The 13,799-nt window shown below is 47.1% G+C and overlaps 6 protein-coding genes across 6 annotated transcripts; 2 read left to right on the top strand and 4 right to left on the bottom strand.

Moving 5' to 3' along the window:
• Positions 1 to 29: 29 nt before the first annotated feature.
• ASPWEDRAFT_254618 (uncharacterized protein) lies at positions 30 to 1,152 on the bottom strand. Its single transcript, XM_040832735.1, has 4 exons — positions 909 to 1,152; positions 797 to 858; positions 366 to 693; positions 30 to 280 (listed from the first exon to the last, which is right to left on the bottom strand). Exons 1-4 carry the CDS (start codon positions 988 to 990, stop codon positions 186 to 188), a joined length of 567 nt encoding a protein of 188 aa, XP_040694942.1. The 5' UTR covers positions 991 to 1,152; the 3' UTR covers positions 30 to 185.
• Positions 1,049 to 2,377, top strand: ASPWEDRAFT_34791 (cytochrome c oxidase assembly factor 1 family protein). The gene is made up of 2 exons (XM_040834088.1): positions 1,049 to 1,780; positions 1,888 to 2,377. Exons 1-2 carry the CDS (start codon positions 1,316 to 1,318, stop codon positions 1,978 to 1,980), a joined length of 558 nt encoding a protein of 185 aa, XP_040694941.1. The 5' UTR covers positions 1,049 to 1,315; the 3' UTR covers positions 1,981 to 2,377.
• On the bottom strand, positions 2,310 to 3,241 carry ASPWEDRAFT_101885 (mitochondrial 54S ribosomal protein uL3m; the record flags this gene model as incomplete). The annotated part of the gene is made up of 2 exons (XM_040827425.1): positions 2,310 to 2,395; positions 2,452 to 3,241. The coding sequence occupies 2 exons, from the start codon at positions 3,239 to 3,241 to the stop codon at positions 2,310 to 2,312; spliced, it is 876 nt and encodes a 291-aa protein (XP_040694940.1).
• A 652-nt stretch (positions 3,242 to 3,893) lies between these two features.
• On the top strand, positions 3,894 to 4,661 carry ASPWEDRAFT_23370 (uncharacterized protein; the record flags this gene model as incomplete). Its single annotated transcript, XM_040832472.1, has 2 exons — positions 3,894 to 4,452; positions 4,510 to 4,661. The coding sequence occupies 2 exons, from the start codon at positions 3,894 to 3,896 to the stop codon at positions 4,659 to 4,661; spliced, it is 711 nt and encodes a 236-aa protein (XP_040694939.1).
• Positions 4,662 to 5,219: 558 nt separating this feature from the next.
• On the bottom strand, positions 5,220 to 8,912 carry phoC (putative cyclin dependent kinase inhibitor Pho81; the record flags this gene model as incomplete). Its single annotated transcript, XM_040830131.1, has 10 exons — positions 5,220 to 5,438; positions 5,501 to 5,670; positions 5,735 to 7,985; positions 8,050 to 8,067; positions 8,131 to 8,178; positions 8,241 to 8,381; positions 8,444 to 8,494; positions 8,557 to 8,679; positions 8,737 to 8,821; positions 8,851 to 8,912. 10 exons carry the CDS (start codon positions 8,910 to 8,912, stop codon positions 5,220 to 5,222), a joined length of 3,168 nt encoding a protein of 1,055 aa, XP_040694938.1.
• Positions 8,913 to 11,249: 2,337 nt separating this feature from the next.
• On the bottom strand, positions 11,250 to 12,589 carry ASPWEDRAFT_167289 (uncharacterized protein; the record flags this gene model as incomplete). Its single annotated transcript, XM_040830130.1, has 2 exons — positions 11,250 to 12,484; positions 12,574 to 12,589. 2 exons carry the CDS (start codon positions 12,587 to 12,589, stop codon positions 11,250 to 11,252), a joined length of 1,251 nt encoding a protein of 416 aa, XP_040694937.1.
• Positions 12,590 to 13,799: the final 1,210 nt, after the last annotated feature.

The raw sequence follows: 13,799 nt of genomic DNA, 5'->3' as shown, positions 1-13,799 counted from the left end.
AGGCAGCGTGGACTATTATTTCGCGAAACACGTTGTGAAGATGCCTCTTCCATGTATTATTGATTGAATATGTAGTTGATAGCAACCGGGATACCAATAATTCGACTCGTTTGTATTCGACAAGCAAAATATGCTACTATGATACACAAATCACCAGTGGTTGATGGTTTGCCATGTTTAGCTACCTAGGCTCCTTTGAACTCATATCGAAGGTCTTCTAGAGGGCCTATATCGACAGATAGCATCACTCTCCTTGCAATGAAGATGATCACAAGCATTGCTGTATAAGGGGGCATTCTTGTTATTACCCTCCTCGGAATATCTTGAACGGGTTTAGGGAGTAACTAGAGCAAGGAAGGACCTACCTCCCGGCACCAAGTATACAGTTGGTCTGACACTTGATGATGCTACTGGACTGGTGGAGAAATACACCAGCACCAGAAACACACAGATGACGGAATTTATGGGGAGAAGAGCGTTTCGAATACGGGAAACATGGCTCGTCTTGTAGATGGGTCTTTGGTCTTTACGATTTGGACGTTGGAGCGGCACGTGCGTCATGGTGTAGGTTGTGACAGCCAACGAAATGATGCTGAGAAAGGCCAAGGACTGTTCAGATAGGGTCGACGAACCAGTCAGCACAGGTTGGAGAAACACCATCATTGATAATAGCGGAATCGCCGCAAAAGCCATCTATTCCATGTAGTTTTAGTAATTAGCAAGGGTCTTTTTCATTTCATTTTTTCGTTGTAAACTTTCGCCAACACAATATGCTCGAAAGGAAAGAGACTGTTACACTGTATTCTGCATTCCGCTTGTCATTCTGCACTTGCAACTGGTTTATTACACGTTCCTGCTCTGGAATTGTCAGTTAAAGATAGAACTTGGCCAAAAGTAGGCAAACAGACCTTCTTCGTCGAGATCCTCGCGGTCGTGCTCATCGGTCGAATCATCGGGGTAGCGGAAAGCTTTCCGAAACCTTGTAGCCATGTTTTGGCTTATACAATGTGTGTATATAGAGAAGAGAGGGAGGAATATGAAGAAGGAAAGCAGAGTATCCAAATACCAACTAAAAATATTGTATGTTTGAATACCTAACGATTTGTGTATCTGAGTACTCCGTATGTACTCCGTATCATGAATTCGTGATGGAGCCTCGGACAGTTAACTCCGACATGGTTTGTCCTGTTTGGCGGGTTTTACTCTTGTCCTCACTCTCTAGCTTTCATATCCACATACCCAACAATAGCTCGGAACTCACCACCTCCCCGGCCTTTTCGATCCATACAATACCCCGAGACTCGCATCAACACAGATGACCTTGCAAGCTGCGCAGAGGCGCATTGGCGTCCCACGCCTGCCACTCTTCCGTGGCCGAGTTCTACCTCATCGTCGTAACCTGATCCCTGCCCCGAGCGCCAACTCGGGCCCTCTGCTGGAACGACGGGCGGACAGAGAGCTTCCCTCCATCAAAACTGAACGCCGTTGGCTGCGCACGCTACCCCTTTTCGCGGTAGCTGTGGGCGCCGCAATGTTCGGTATCTTCAACTACCAAAAGTCGTCCTCGAGTGTGGTCAGCAGTACGTTGTACGCTCTACGGAACTCTCCCCGTGCGCGCGAGATATTGGGAGACGAGATCTACTTTGCGCAGCAGATGCCTTGGATCAGTGGGGAGATGAATCAGTTGCATGGGCGCATTGATATATCTTTTTGGGTCAAGGGGACAAAGTCCCAGGGCAAAATGAGGTTTCGAAGCATCAGACCGGACCGTATGAGTTATGTTAGTCTTCCCCAGCCCTCTTACATATCATTACATAACACAGTTATTATACTTGCACAACCCGGATGGTTCGAAATAGAACGCTGACATCCGTCTCGCCTGATTAGTTCCGCACTGAAGTGTGGAGTTTAGAGACAGAGGATGGAAAGCTGGTCCAGCTTCTTGAGGGGGGTAGTGATCCGTTTCGCCAGACAGATTGAACGAGTATTTGGAGTGCAAACATCCAGGCCCATCAAGAGTGCCTTGTGATATCTACAGATTTGTACAGCTCTAAACATACTTTCTTATTATTATCATTTCGCATTGGATTGGCGTTTTGGTTGGGGGGTGGTCTGGCTGGTATTTCTTCACTAATAAGAAAAAAAGAAATAGTAACAGAAGGGGGTGCATGGGAGATGTATAGGGGATTGGATGGGAACGAAACAGAATATCATTTATGTATCATATACAGACGCCGCTCTAAGTAAAAAGTATTGTAATAGTAGTACATTCATCGAAACACTCTAGCCTTATCAATTATGCAGCCAATTCAAGTTGACGTTGGCATTTCAGGCCAGGGCTTCTTGATCGCATCTTGTATTCTAACCATGCATCCCTTGGGTCCACTGACAGCACCTAGATCCACAAAGTTAGCATCAGATTGAGCAAAGCGGGTAGGGCGTGAAATATACCGTTGACAACAACAATTCCATTCTCCGCATCAACCTTAAGGATCTTCAAGTTCTGCACCGTATTTTGCTCGTTGCCCATGTTTCCAGCCATTTTTTTCCCGGGATACACACGAGAACCACCGCCCTGACCGGGGCCCGAAGAACCGAGAGAACGATGTGTTAAACTGACACCGTGACTGCGATCCTGACCACCAAATCCGTGCCTTTTCATCACACCCGCAAATCCCTTACCCTTCGAGTTGGATCGTGCATCGATGTACTGGCCTTCCTGAAACCAGTCCGCATTGACCATTTGACCGACAGGCAAGAGGCCGCTCTCGTCCTTGACCCGAAACTCGTAGACGTGTCGCTTCGGAGAGAGCCCGTGGACGGAGAAATGACCCAGGAGGGATTTAGTTATGTTGCTAGGGTGTTTCCAGCCGGAGCCCAGTTGGACGGCGAAGTAGCCATGCTTTTGGCGCGTCTTGTGCGAGACGACTTCCACTCGGTCGAGCTGCAAGACGGTGCAGGCGATACGCTTGCCGGAGGTTGCATCGTATATACCGGTCATTCCTTTCTTAATCGCAATGGCACCACTCCGGAGAGGAATTGTATTGGCCTTGCGTTCGAGGGCCGCAGTGGGGGTAGACTTGAGGACGGGCAGCTCGGGACCAACATTGAATCGGCTGGTTTTGGGAGGGTTCAACGATTTGATACCGAATGTCCGCACAGGAACATTGGTGGTGATCAATTGAGGTCCCCAAATCGATGAGGGAAGCCACCCCAGATTCCTTGATAGGTGTGGTGGCATGGTGGACGGAGGCTTGAAGTTATCGAGCAGGTGATTGTTTTTTTCCTGAAGAGGGTTGCGGAGAGAGATCTGAGAAAGTCTGGCTGGCGGAGAGTTTTTTTTAGTCAGCAGCTTCATGACTAGTTAACTAGTTAGGTTAGGTTAGTTAACTAATCTCTTTAAAACAACTGGTTTTAAAAAGGCTAAAATTGGTTATAATTAAAGAAAATTAAATTTATATGAATCTACGTACATCTAAATGAGAAGATCTTTTTTTTTTTTTTTTTTTCAAAATGCAGACTGGAGTTGCTATGGTTTATTATCATGGTATCTACCAATCACACCAACGGGACCGGCACGCCGACCACCGAGCACCATATATCTAGTTTCAATTATTTTGCTAACCGGACGTCATAAAAATATTTCTCTTGCTGCCACCTCGATATCAACACTTTCTCCCAGCTTGTATTATAATCTTATTCCCCCCACCTTTTTTTTTTTCTTTGCTTCCCGACCCCCATGAATTGATCATATTGCACATTTATCTCTCCTCCGTCTGACTTAATCTCTGGCTCTACCCTACCCTTGACAAAAAGAAAGAAAGAAAAAAAAGTTCCGTGTCCTCAAGCGGACAACATCCCAGCAACGGATTTTAACGCTCAATTCATCAACCATGCCTTTGCGGAATCCTCTCTTTTCACGATGGTTCTCCCAATCAGCAGAACTAATCCACCGTCTACCAATCTCTAGAGTCACCACTACCACACCTCGTCCCTCAACAATAGGAACCATGACAAACTCGCTGCGTCGTCCATTCTCAACCACCCGATCTACAGGCCAATCCAAGACCGGCAGACCCTTTGCTTTCGCCTTCCCCTGGAGACAATACCGGCCCTTCCGACGTTTCGCGACCTCGTCCAAACCGGACGGTCCGGAACCGTCGTCTCTCTCTCAGCGATTGAAGAAGCTCTCTCGCGAGTATGGCTGGTCTGCGCTAGGTGTATACCTACTGCTATCGGCATTGGACTTTCCGTTTTGCTTTGCTGCCGTACGACTTTTGGGTGTGGAGAGAATCGGTCACTACGAGCACATGCTCGTAGAGTCGGCCAAGGAGGCCGTTGAGGCCGTCTGGTCTCGCAAGCAGGATGAACAGTCCGAGTCTCAAAATACAGACGTGAAGGATAGGGATGTCACGGCGCAGGAGAACAAGAAGGCCAATAGCGAAGAAGCGAGTACGTTTGCCCATGGATCTTGATGAAATGATTATGGAAGCTAATTTTCTCCCTCAGGCCTGTGGACTCAAGTTGTTCTCGCCTATGCTATTCACAAGAGTCTCATATTCATTCGAGTTCCCATAACAGCAGCTATCACTCCGAAGGTTGTGAAAATCTTAAGACAGTGGGGCTGGGATCTTGTACGGGGGAAGCCGAAAGGCTTGTGATATTATCTGCACTCGATAAAGAGAGCATGGTGCCATTCCCCTAGGGGAGACAGTTGTTATCTCCTCTTTCTTTTTTCTTTTAATGTGCATGGTGGAGCGATGTAGAAAACTAAAGAACTATATTCACGATTTAATTGTACATTAGCTGTTTTAGATCTAATCCCCAGGGCCATACAGCCATTGTGTCCCTCTCCACTCAATATCAGCTGGGTATTGTCAAAATAAGAATCCTCAAATGTGAATGTAAAAAAGAAAAAACAAATCCGATCTAGCATATCAACCAACCAATGAAACCAAATTTCCAAACCTATATTCTGAGACAATGAGACGAACACAAGACCCGAGTAAGTTTAACAAGAAGACTCAATGCAACATGGAAGGAAACCTAGACTCAAGAGAAGAAAAAAAGCAAAAAAAAAGTTTCCTTGGGCGAACATCATGACTACGGAAACACACATTTTCATCTTGAAAGGGAAGGTCAAAAGAAAAGTCATGATATGGGAGATAGATGCGGTGAGGGGATAAAAAAGGGTGAAAGAAAACGAAAATGAGAAATTATCACATGTCAATCGTATCGTTGAATCTTAGAATGCCATTGGCTTTCATCACACCGTTAACACCATCAGGCATCCGATATGCCCATTCAGCAGCAACGCCCATCGAATTTGCGGCCGACAGAGCACCATGGCGATCCTGATCTCCAGTTTCGTCGGAAGTGTCAGCCACAAGAACAAGACCTTGTTCCTTAATTGTCTCCACAAGCGCCGGCACAACGTTCTGTAGTACATAGGGTTAGTGGTTTGCCTGAGACAACTCATGTCCAAGGATAGAGTTCTCACCAAAAGACTCGACCGGCATATCAACCCCATGAAGTTGTTGCTCTGAGCAATTCGCGCGGACTCCTTGATAGACATCGATGCTCGACCGCTGCTATCGACATGCGGTAATGAGCCAACATCACGAGCCAAGTCGCGAATTTGCCCAAGGTCATTGCAAAGAAGTACAGGGTCTTGAAAAGAGACCGATGTTAGCAAGAATCGATCATAGTATTCATCACTTGGAATGGGGCTTACAATTTGGCTGTTTCCAGTTGAGGGCGGTACATATATTTGGGTTATAAGAGGTGAAGACCACGGAGCGCATAAAATCAGGGTTCTTGTCGCGCGCAACACGCGCATGGTCGAAAACATCTGTGAGTATGGCATCGGCGAAGCTATTGACATCTGTCAAAGAAGTCATGCCTAGTGTCTGTTCCTCCGTGGGCGAGGGATAAAGGACTGAAAGATTGATGTTGATGTCAATAGGCAGCTGCTGCAGGACGTCTTGTAGGGAGAGGAATGATGCAGCCAAAAGACGATGGGTCTGGGCCATGTCATCAACCGCCTGAGTCTTTAAAAACTGCAACATTTCTTGTCGATTCGCACCCCTCTCAGCACCAACAAGACGAAACTGGTCGTGTGTAAGATGACAAATGGGAATCTCAATGCCATGGTAATCTATGGTAAATTGCGGATAAAGAACAGGCACACTATCACGAGTCAGCTGCACAAAAAGCTGGACGTGATCTCCCGACAGACTAGATCCCGTGACCAGTCCATTATGCTCCGAGTCGAGAGCACTAGTCGCTTTCCAATACGTGGCAAAATGGGTGATCTCTAGAGGATCTCCGTGATAAGGCTTGATCACTTGAAATCCAAAGCGCAGCTGGCCAATTGAGCGTAACCTAGGGTCAAAAAGGGGCAAAGAGCATTGCCCTGTACTGGATTTATCGGCTCGGAATACCACTGGTAGGGCGACACTCTTCGCAATGACCTTTGAGCCAAACGTAGGGAATATTTCAAAGTCAACGGCGAATGTGTCCAAATTGTCGACTTGAAATGAGATCATCCGCGAGTCATCCTGAATGGGAAGCATCATCGTGCGTGGAATCAAGTCGGAGAGCTTGGACGAAATTGTCAACCGAGCAGCGGGGTGACGACCCGCTTGGTCAAAGGAAATTGAATTTAAGCCACCTTGGTCGAATAAGATTTGAACAAACACTTTCTTGTCCAGGAAGTTATGGCCATAGCGTCTTAGTGGTATGATCGGTGGTGGGAGGGAGAGATCGGGAATGCCGTCAACAATCTCCATGTCACTGGATAACTCTTTCTCCCTATTGTATTGATCGATTGAAATCCCTTGCTCCTGTAATCTTAGACCATTTAGGATATCAAGTGGCTTCTGTGCAGAATTTGCATTAGTGCGGCGAGACCAAAGGAGAAGCATGCACTCCAAGTGTCCTTCCCACGCAGCGTAGTACATTGCGGCAAGACCTTTTTCGTCCACGACGTCGGCATCAACGCCTAGCTCAAGGAGTGTACGTAAACAATCGACGCAACCTTCGCTGGCTGCGTGGAAAAGCGGTGTCCACTGATACAACTTGTCTCTTTGATTCAGATCAGCGCCGTGGTGTTTGAGTAGTAGTAGCAATTGCGGAGATTGTGATGCACGCGCTACCATATGTTGAGGGTAAAGGCCCTCGGCGTCTGGTAGTAGTTGGGCATTCCGCTCAAGAAGCATTTTCACAACTTCCAACGAGCCATGCTGACACGCCAAATTTAGCGGGATATGGTCAGACTCGGAAGCAGGATTGATGCGGGCGTTGTTGTTAAGAAGTTGCTCAGCACATGCCAGTTGATTCTTTACAATGCTGTGGATTAGTGGTGTGAAATTATCATGGTCCATCCGATTGACGGTTTGGGGACCAGCGGCCAGCAACTCTAGCACCATCTCCACACGACCATGCATACAAGCATAGTGGAGTGGGATTCTCCCATAGACATCTGAACTCGAGATGTCAATTCCTGCTGTAATACCAGCTTTGAAGACTAAGTCTCGCCCAGAGATGGCGGCCTCATGCAGACAATTTCGTTCGTTAATATCATCCTCAGCATGGATATCAACTAGGCCACTTTCTAGAAGGGCGGTAAGAACCTCGTCGGAAAATTCATTGATAGCTGCCAAAAAAGTGCGTGTCGCGCGCTCCCGAGCGTCCGGGACTGACTGCAGCTTTGCGGTCCACTCGCGCAGGGTTTGGAGATTGCCTGCAGTGGCGGACTGCAAGATCTGTAAGTCAAGCTCGTCTTCATCTGTGCCAAAAGATTGAATGGCCGCAGCTCGGTCGATCGGGCGAGAAACATCAAATTGTATATTCTCTCCTTCTGCCCAAGCCTCAAGCTCCAACCGGGCTGTTGTTGCCCGGTCAGACAAATCACGTAAAACATCTCTATTGAAGCACGGCTGTACCTCGACTGCTCGTTGAAGATATAGTTCCTTCATGCGGGACTGTAAAAAACGGCATTAGCAATAACAGAATGATGACTGAGTATAAGGCTTGCGTAATCCGGACCTTTGAGGTTTTATCCCACTAAATCTCTCGTTAGCTATCCTGATTCTAGAAAGCCCATGGAGTCCACCAAAATTCACGAACCTTTTTTAATATTTTGGACACAGCGGTTTCGTTGATTTCGACAAATTGCTTTTATTTTTAAAAACGTGAGCATCCTTCTAGCGCAAGACTCTAGAGACGAGAAAACTCACTTGAAGCTTGTTTAGATCGCCATCAAACTGTTGAAGCCCCTCAAATAAGGCCACGAAATTTGCCGGCGCCTTGGAGTTAGTCACTGTCCGGGACTGGATCACCCTTTTCTTATCGACTAAAGTCTTTAAACGGAGAGAGAACTGGGTAGTTGACGGTCAGTTTGTTGCATAGTTAGCCGGCAGAGTACTCATCTGGGACTAACCTCGGCTTCTTTCTGTAGATAAAAGGCATTGACCTTTTCTATCTCACGTTCCTGTTCAAAACAAGCAATAAGCTATCTGGCCCCCTTCTTTGTTATTGATGAATGATCCGTACCAGCTTGAAAAAGAAAACTTCTTTATTTGCACGCAGGGCTGATTGCGTATCGGCTGCATTTTGGGATGTATCCGCAGTGGTTTGTGCTGGGATTGTCGGTGTAGCACTCAATTGCTTGATGAGCTGTGATTGAGTTATTAGCGGCGGCAGATCGAGGGAGATATTTTGATAAATCCACACCTTCTTCAAAGCCTTATAATTTACAAAACTCGCCGCATATTCGGGGAGATCTAGTTGTCTTCGCTGTATTTGTTTGCCGAACTTCCTGTGAGGCCAAGTATCAGCTCCAAGCACAAAAGGATATGCGCAATGATGTTGATGTGGGTTTCAATCGATTTCAAATGGGCCAAGATCATTCCTTTGAGAAGAAAAGTGGAGCACCTACATCTTCGAAAGCTCTCCGTGGGAGCTAAAGCTCTACCGGTCCCTCAAAAGCTCTCGTGCCTAGCAAGGCAAAGGCGGAGAGTCTAGCGAATTGACGTAATCTGGATAGAACGTAACTAAGAGTACCAATCGCAGGAATGATCCGGGTGGGCGAACAAGTAGGTCGATGGCAATGGGAAAGAGATGAAGAAAGAAGAAGAAGAAGAAGAACGGGAAGAGAGGGAAGGAAAGATGGGAAGCTGCACTACCAAGCAGAAGATCACAGACAATGGTGGAAAGAAGTAGGAATGGACGACGAAGCACGAGGTGGGGCGGGGAAGGGGGACGGCAGTCCCGTAGTTGCAAGCAGGATGCAAGAGAAGAACTGCTGCGACAAGAATGACTTGCAAGATGCAGTTCGGATGTTATGTCTGCAACCGCCTGCAGCAGAAACTGGAAATCCAACACTGTTGAGTAACGGAATTCCCACGAGGCTCTTCGGAGAAAGAGGAAGACGGAAGATGAAATAGAACCACAATGAGCACAGTGGGTGTAAAGTAGAATGGCGGCAGAGATGTAATGTAAGTAAGGCAGGCTAACACGGTTATACAGGGTGGGTAGGGAGTCCAACACCGTCTGTGAGAGCGCGTAAGTAAAAGGCAAGGTAGGTACCAGTTAGGTAGGTAGATTATTATGGATGGTCACACTGCAGACCAGCCAATGCGGGGCTCTGAACCCCAGTGGCAGAGCTTCCCAGACAAGAGAGAGCGGACTAGCGATGGCGACGATAGAATGGTCGGTAAGAGTAGGTAGTTGGGTACCTACCTAGGTAGGTAGTAGGAATGTAGTGGGTGGGTAGGAGCAAGTGTAAAGTAGGTTGTCCAGAGACTGCAAAGATGGAATTATCCCATAGAGTGGAAAGACTGGATGGAATGATGGAAGGAGGTGGAGCTGGCAAAGAGAGCTCTGGGTAGCTCGCCGGCAGCGTGCCAATCACGGGCGGTGGCCTGGCCACGTTCCTCCGGCTGGGTAAGCGGACCCTTGCAACGGCACACCAACCACAGCGGCTTCGATCACAACGTGTGCTGCAACTCAGGCAGAGTTAATATGTAGTGCATACCTAGATACGGTAGACTGACTGACTGCCTCGTGGTCATACTTTGCATGTCAGAATATGTCTATTGTTGATCTTCCATCTTCAATGATCTGACTGTGCATACTACATAGTACTATGTATGGAGGCGTTTATCATCTAGGCATCGGCAATTCATATTAAGACTGCACAAAATATTCCGGATAGCACTTCCTTGCCTGCCGCTAACCAGGATTGGAAGCCAACCCAAGTCCACGGTCAACCGCTGGCCAGGAAGAGCTTCTTGAGCCCTATCAACCAATCCCATTACTTGGTGTTATTGTATAGGTACCTTGTAGTGCCTTAATAGCCCCTAGAACAAGTATTTAGTACATAACTACCTATTGTCGTCCTATCCTAACATAATAATAATTCACAGGTCATTGCATCCTAGGTTATATGGACAGTTAAGAGGCACGTAATAGACCTCATCGAAGACCTCAAAATATATCCAATCCCAACTCGAAATAAACAGAATGAAGAACCATACAATTGAACGGCCCATACATGCCATGTGTAAAGTGCCAAGTTTCAAACCTCAAGGCACAATCCAATATGCACAAACGCAAACGGTTAAAAAAAGAAAAGAAAAGAAAAGAAAAGAAAAGAAAAGTAAAGTAAAAAAAAGAGAGAGACAGAGAGAAAAGGGGGGGGAGAGAGAAGAGGAGAAAAAGTACAGGAGATAGGAAAAATGAAACAAAAGACAGTACAGCAGGCGGGGGAATATATCAAAAAAGAAAAGAAAACAATCAAGAAATAAAAGAACCACAAAGAACCACAAAGAACCACAAAGAATCACAAAGAATCACAGGATCCATATTACGAATGGTAAATAATCAATAATCACATTCGAAGCGGAAGAAAAGTAGTTAGATGAAGGAGAGAAAATCGGTCAGTGAAACGAGGGAAACAGGCCAAGATCCGGGACCAAAAATGCCTTTTTTCTGGGTTAGAAACTGGATGACTTCTTAAATGCTGATATATCAATGCCCCATCGGTAGATAAGAAGAAAATGCATAGTTATATATGACCAGTCAAGAGCAACTTTTGGCGGAAACGACTCGCAATGAAAAATGGGCCAGAGGGGGGTTTTCCTGGGCAAAACGAACCTCCGTCCCGCTTCGGAATCTTCGACTAGCTCATAGGCATGCGGTACCCAAACTTGCAAAACCAAATCCAGATTCAAACCATGCTTCGCTTAAAAGTTCTGGGCGATGCCAGCATTGCCATGTCTGGGGAAAACGGCAGGGCTTTCAATCCGGGTATTGCGTCGTGCCTGAACGTCGCGAATTACCGGTTGGTTGCTCGAGTATGGCCCGTCTCCAGCGTAAGCCGTGTACTGTGGTTGCGCATCGTGGTAGTACGGGTTATCCTCATAGAAAGGCGCGCCGTTATGGGTGGTAGACATATGGCTCTCATCAGAAACTTCGGACCGGTTTGCTGCAGAATACGCGGAGGAAGCGTTGGATGGTCCACGGTGGATATCCGTAGTGCGGTTGGTAGCAGCCACCGGTGCAGAGCCCAAAACTCCGATCGTCTCGGTTTCCCCAGACGTTGGTCTTCCGTCCGAGTATCCAATGGTACCATCACTGGGGGTAGTTGCATGGTGATAACCAGGTGCACTTCCGGCCTCTGACATAGCCAATCCTCCAACTCCGCTAGACAAGTTTGTGGATGCTTTGCGGCCCGCGGAAGTGGTTCCCCATCCTCGGTATCCCGAAGTGTTGTCATCCTTCGGCTCAAAAGTACCACCCATGCCCACAGGGGGGAGACTAGGATAGTTATTCGGATTAAATCCATACTCCTCCACTTCTTTCCTCCGTTCTTCTTCCGCGGCCTTTTTACTCTTCCTCTTCTTCCAGAAGAAAAGAGCAGCTAGAATGATTACCGCGACAGAGACAACTGGTACCACCACGGCGACTGCTATGGTTCCACCAACCGAGAGTCCAGAGCTATCATTCGCAGCCGTCGTCGATATTGCGGACGATCCGCCTGTAGAAGATGCACCATTCGCCGAGTCTCCGGTCGTTTGAGAGGGCAAAACACCTGCGGTGGAAGTGATGACGATCGTCGTGGCGCCATTGCTAGTCGGTGTAATCGTGACCACATCATCGGTTGAGGAAGGCGAGGAGGTTGTGGGAGAAGTAGTTGTAGGTACCTCCGAACTTGAAGAAGAGCTGCTGGCGCTGGTAGTGGTTGGCGTTTCCGGTGTGGTCGAAGAAATTGACGATGACGATGACGTTGATGTCGGAGATGGCGTTTCCGTTGTACTTTCAGATGGTGTTGTCTCTGCCGTTGTCTCTGCAGAAGTCTCTGTAGGTGTTCCCGATGCTGTTGCTTCCGATGATGACGATGATGATGTTGTCTCAACTGGGGCCGGAGTAGGAGCCGGCGAGGCGACATCCGTGGCGCCAGTCGCCGCCGGAACCGCTGCTATGGGGGAATTTTAGCGCATTGCCCAGTTGCTTTGCGGCATGGCAAACCGTAGAGTTATATATCAAATATGGAGATATTTATCATACCGGAAGTTGTTGCCATTTTTTTTCTTCTTTTCTTCTCTTTTCTTTTTTTTCAGAAAAAAGCTGGCTTTTCAACCAGACGTCAGAACCACCCAATGACTCTGTACACACCCAGTTTCCTTGTCACCGGCGCTGATTGAATTTATTTTCGCTATGGCTGGCACAAACGCTTTTTGATAAGTTGTGATGTAATCAAATAAAGGTAAGGACTGGATATATTTTCTTGTGTCCTTTCGAATTTATATATCCCAGTCTATAAAATCGAAAGATTATCGATGGACCGTAGTTATTTCGTGAATTGGTGACAAACTCAAGACTGAATAAAGAAAGTTCCCCGCTGAGAAAATTACCGTGGGGGGGCGTGTGATTAGGGTGATAAAGGCGAAGAATGAGGAATAGATACGATAATAGCCAAAAAAAAAAAAAAAAAAAAAATAAGGACCGTATAGGCCAACCAAAGAAGGCTGGACACAAGAGATGATGGCAATGAAGCGTTTCGACCGGGGTTGGTGGAGGAGAAGCGCGCAAGAAGGAATCTGAGCGGCCTAACAAAAAGGATGGTCAGGGGAAGCACCTATCCGACGATTGAGAAGAACAAGACTTGTCTATCTCAGACCTGAACAAGAACTTCTCAAGGCAGGCACAGCAATACTAATCGGGAGCCATTAGATAGCAGCAATCCGGCAAGAAGAGGAAAAAAGGGAAAGGAAAGGGACGAAAGAAAGGAACGAATGAATGAAGAGGTGGTAGGTCAGAATCATCCCAGATCACTGAAACCGGGCTGTACGCCTGAAAATACGGGTGCGGGCGACTTTTGGGCTGAGGGCAGCCGCTGAAAGGCGGGCGGCGCCGCTGCAACTGGCAGGAAAACCGCGATCGGCATCCACAATAAAACACGGTCGATACGGGCGTTGGACGGAATAATACTGGACGAGGCAAAAGCCTTGACACAGCCTGGATCTCTTTTGGATCTGACATTTGGTTGCAGTAGGTTGGCTATTTTTGTTCATCATATAACCATCAATCATTCTTGGATCTGATTATTCTTCTATCCAGCATACAGAGAGACTACAACTGTAACTATCACAACTGCAGATCGGAAATTGGCAGTCCATCCCCCTGATCGCGTGGTCAGGGCTATCGTATCACCACCCACTATGGGCATATCATCATTTTCACCACTTTTATTTTCTTTTTCTTTCTTTCTTTCTTTCTTTCTTTTTTTTTTT

The sequence above is a fragment of the Aspergillus wentii genome, assembly GCF_001890725.1.
Source record: "Aspergillus wentii DTO 134E9 unplaced genomic scaffold ASPWEscaffold_1, whole genome shotgun sequence".
NCBI classification, from domain to species: Eukaryota; Fungi; Ascomycota; class Eurotiomycetes; order Eurotiales; family Aspergillaceae; genus Aspergillus; species Aspergillus wentii.
This window is presented reverse-complemented; position numbering and strand designations above follow the sequence as displayed.

Excerpts from the sequence above, each read along its gene's own strand:
- ASPWEDRAFT_254618 (XM_040832735.1), bottom strand. The coding sequence starts at position 990 with ATGGCTACAAGGTTTCGGAAAGCTTTCCGCTACCCCGATGATTCGACC. Across the intron at positions 694-796 it reads AGCGGAATGCAGAATACAGT|ATGGCTTTTGCGGCGATTCC; the intron begins GTAACAGTCTCT and ends TACATGGAATAG. Across the intron at positions 281-365 it reads TGTATACTTGGTGCCGGGAG|CAATGCTTGTGATCATCTTC; the intron begins GTAGGTCCTTCC and ends CCCCTTATACAG.
- ASPWEDRAFT_34791 (XM_040834088.1), top strand. The coding sequence starts at position 1,316 with ATGACCTTGCAAGCTGCGCAGAGGCGCATTGGCGTCCCACGCCTGCCA. Across the intron at positions 1,781-1,887 it reads GACCGGACCGTATGAGTTAT|TTCCGCACTGAAGTGTGGAG; the intron begins GTTAGTCTTCCC and ends TCGCCTGATTAG.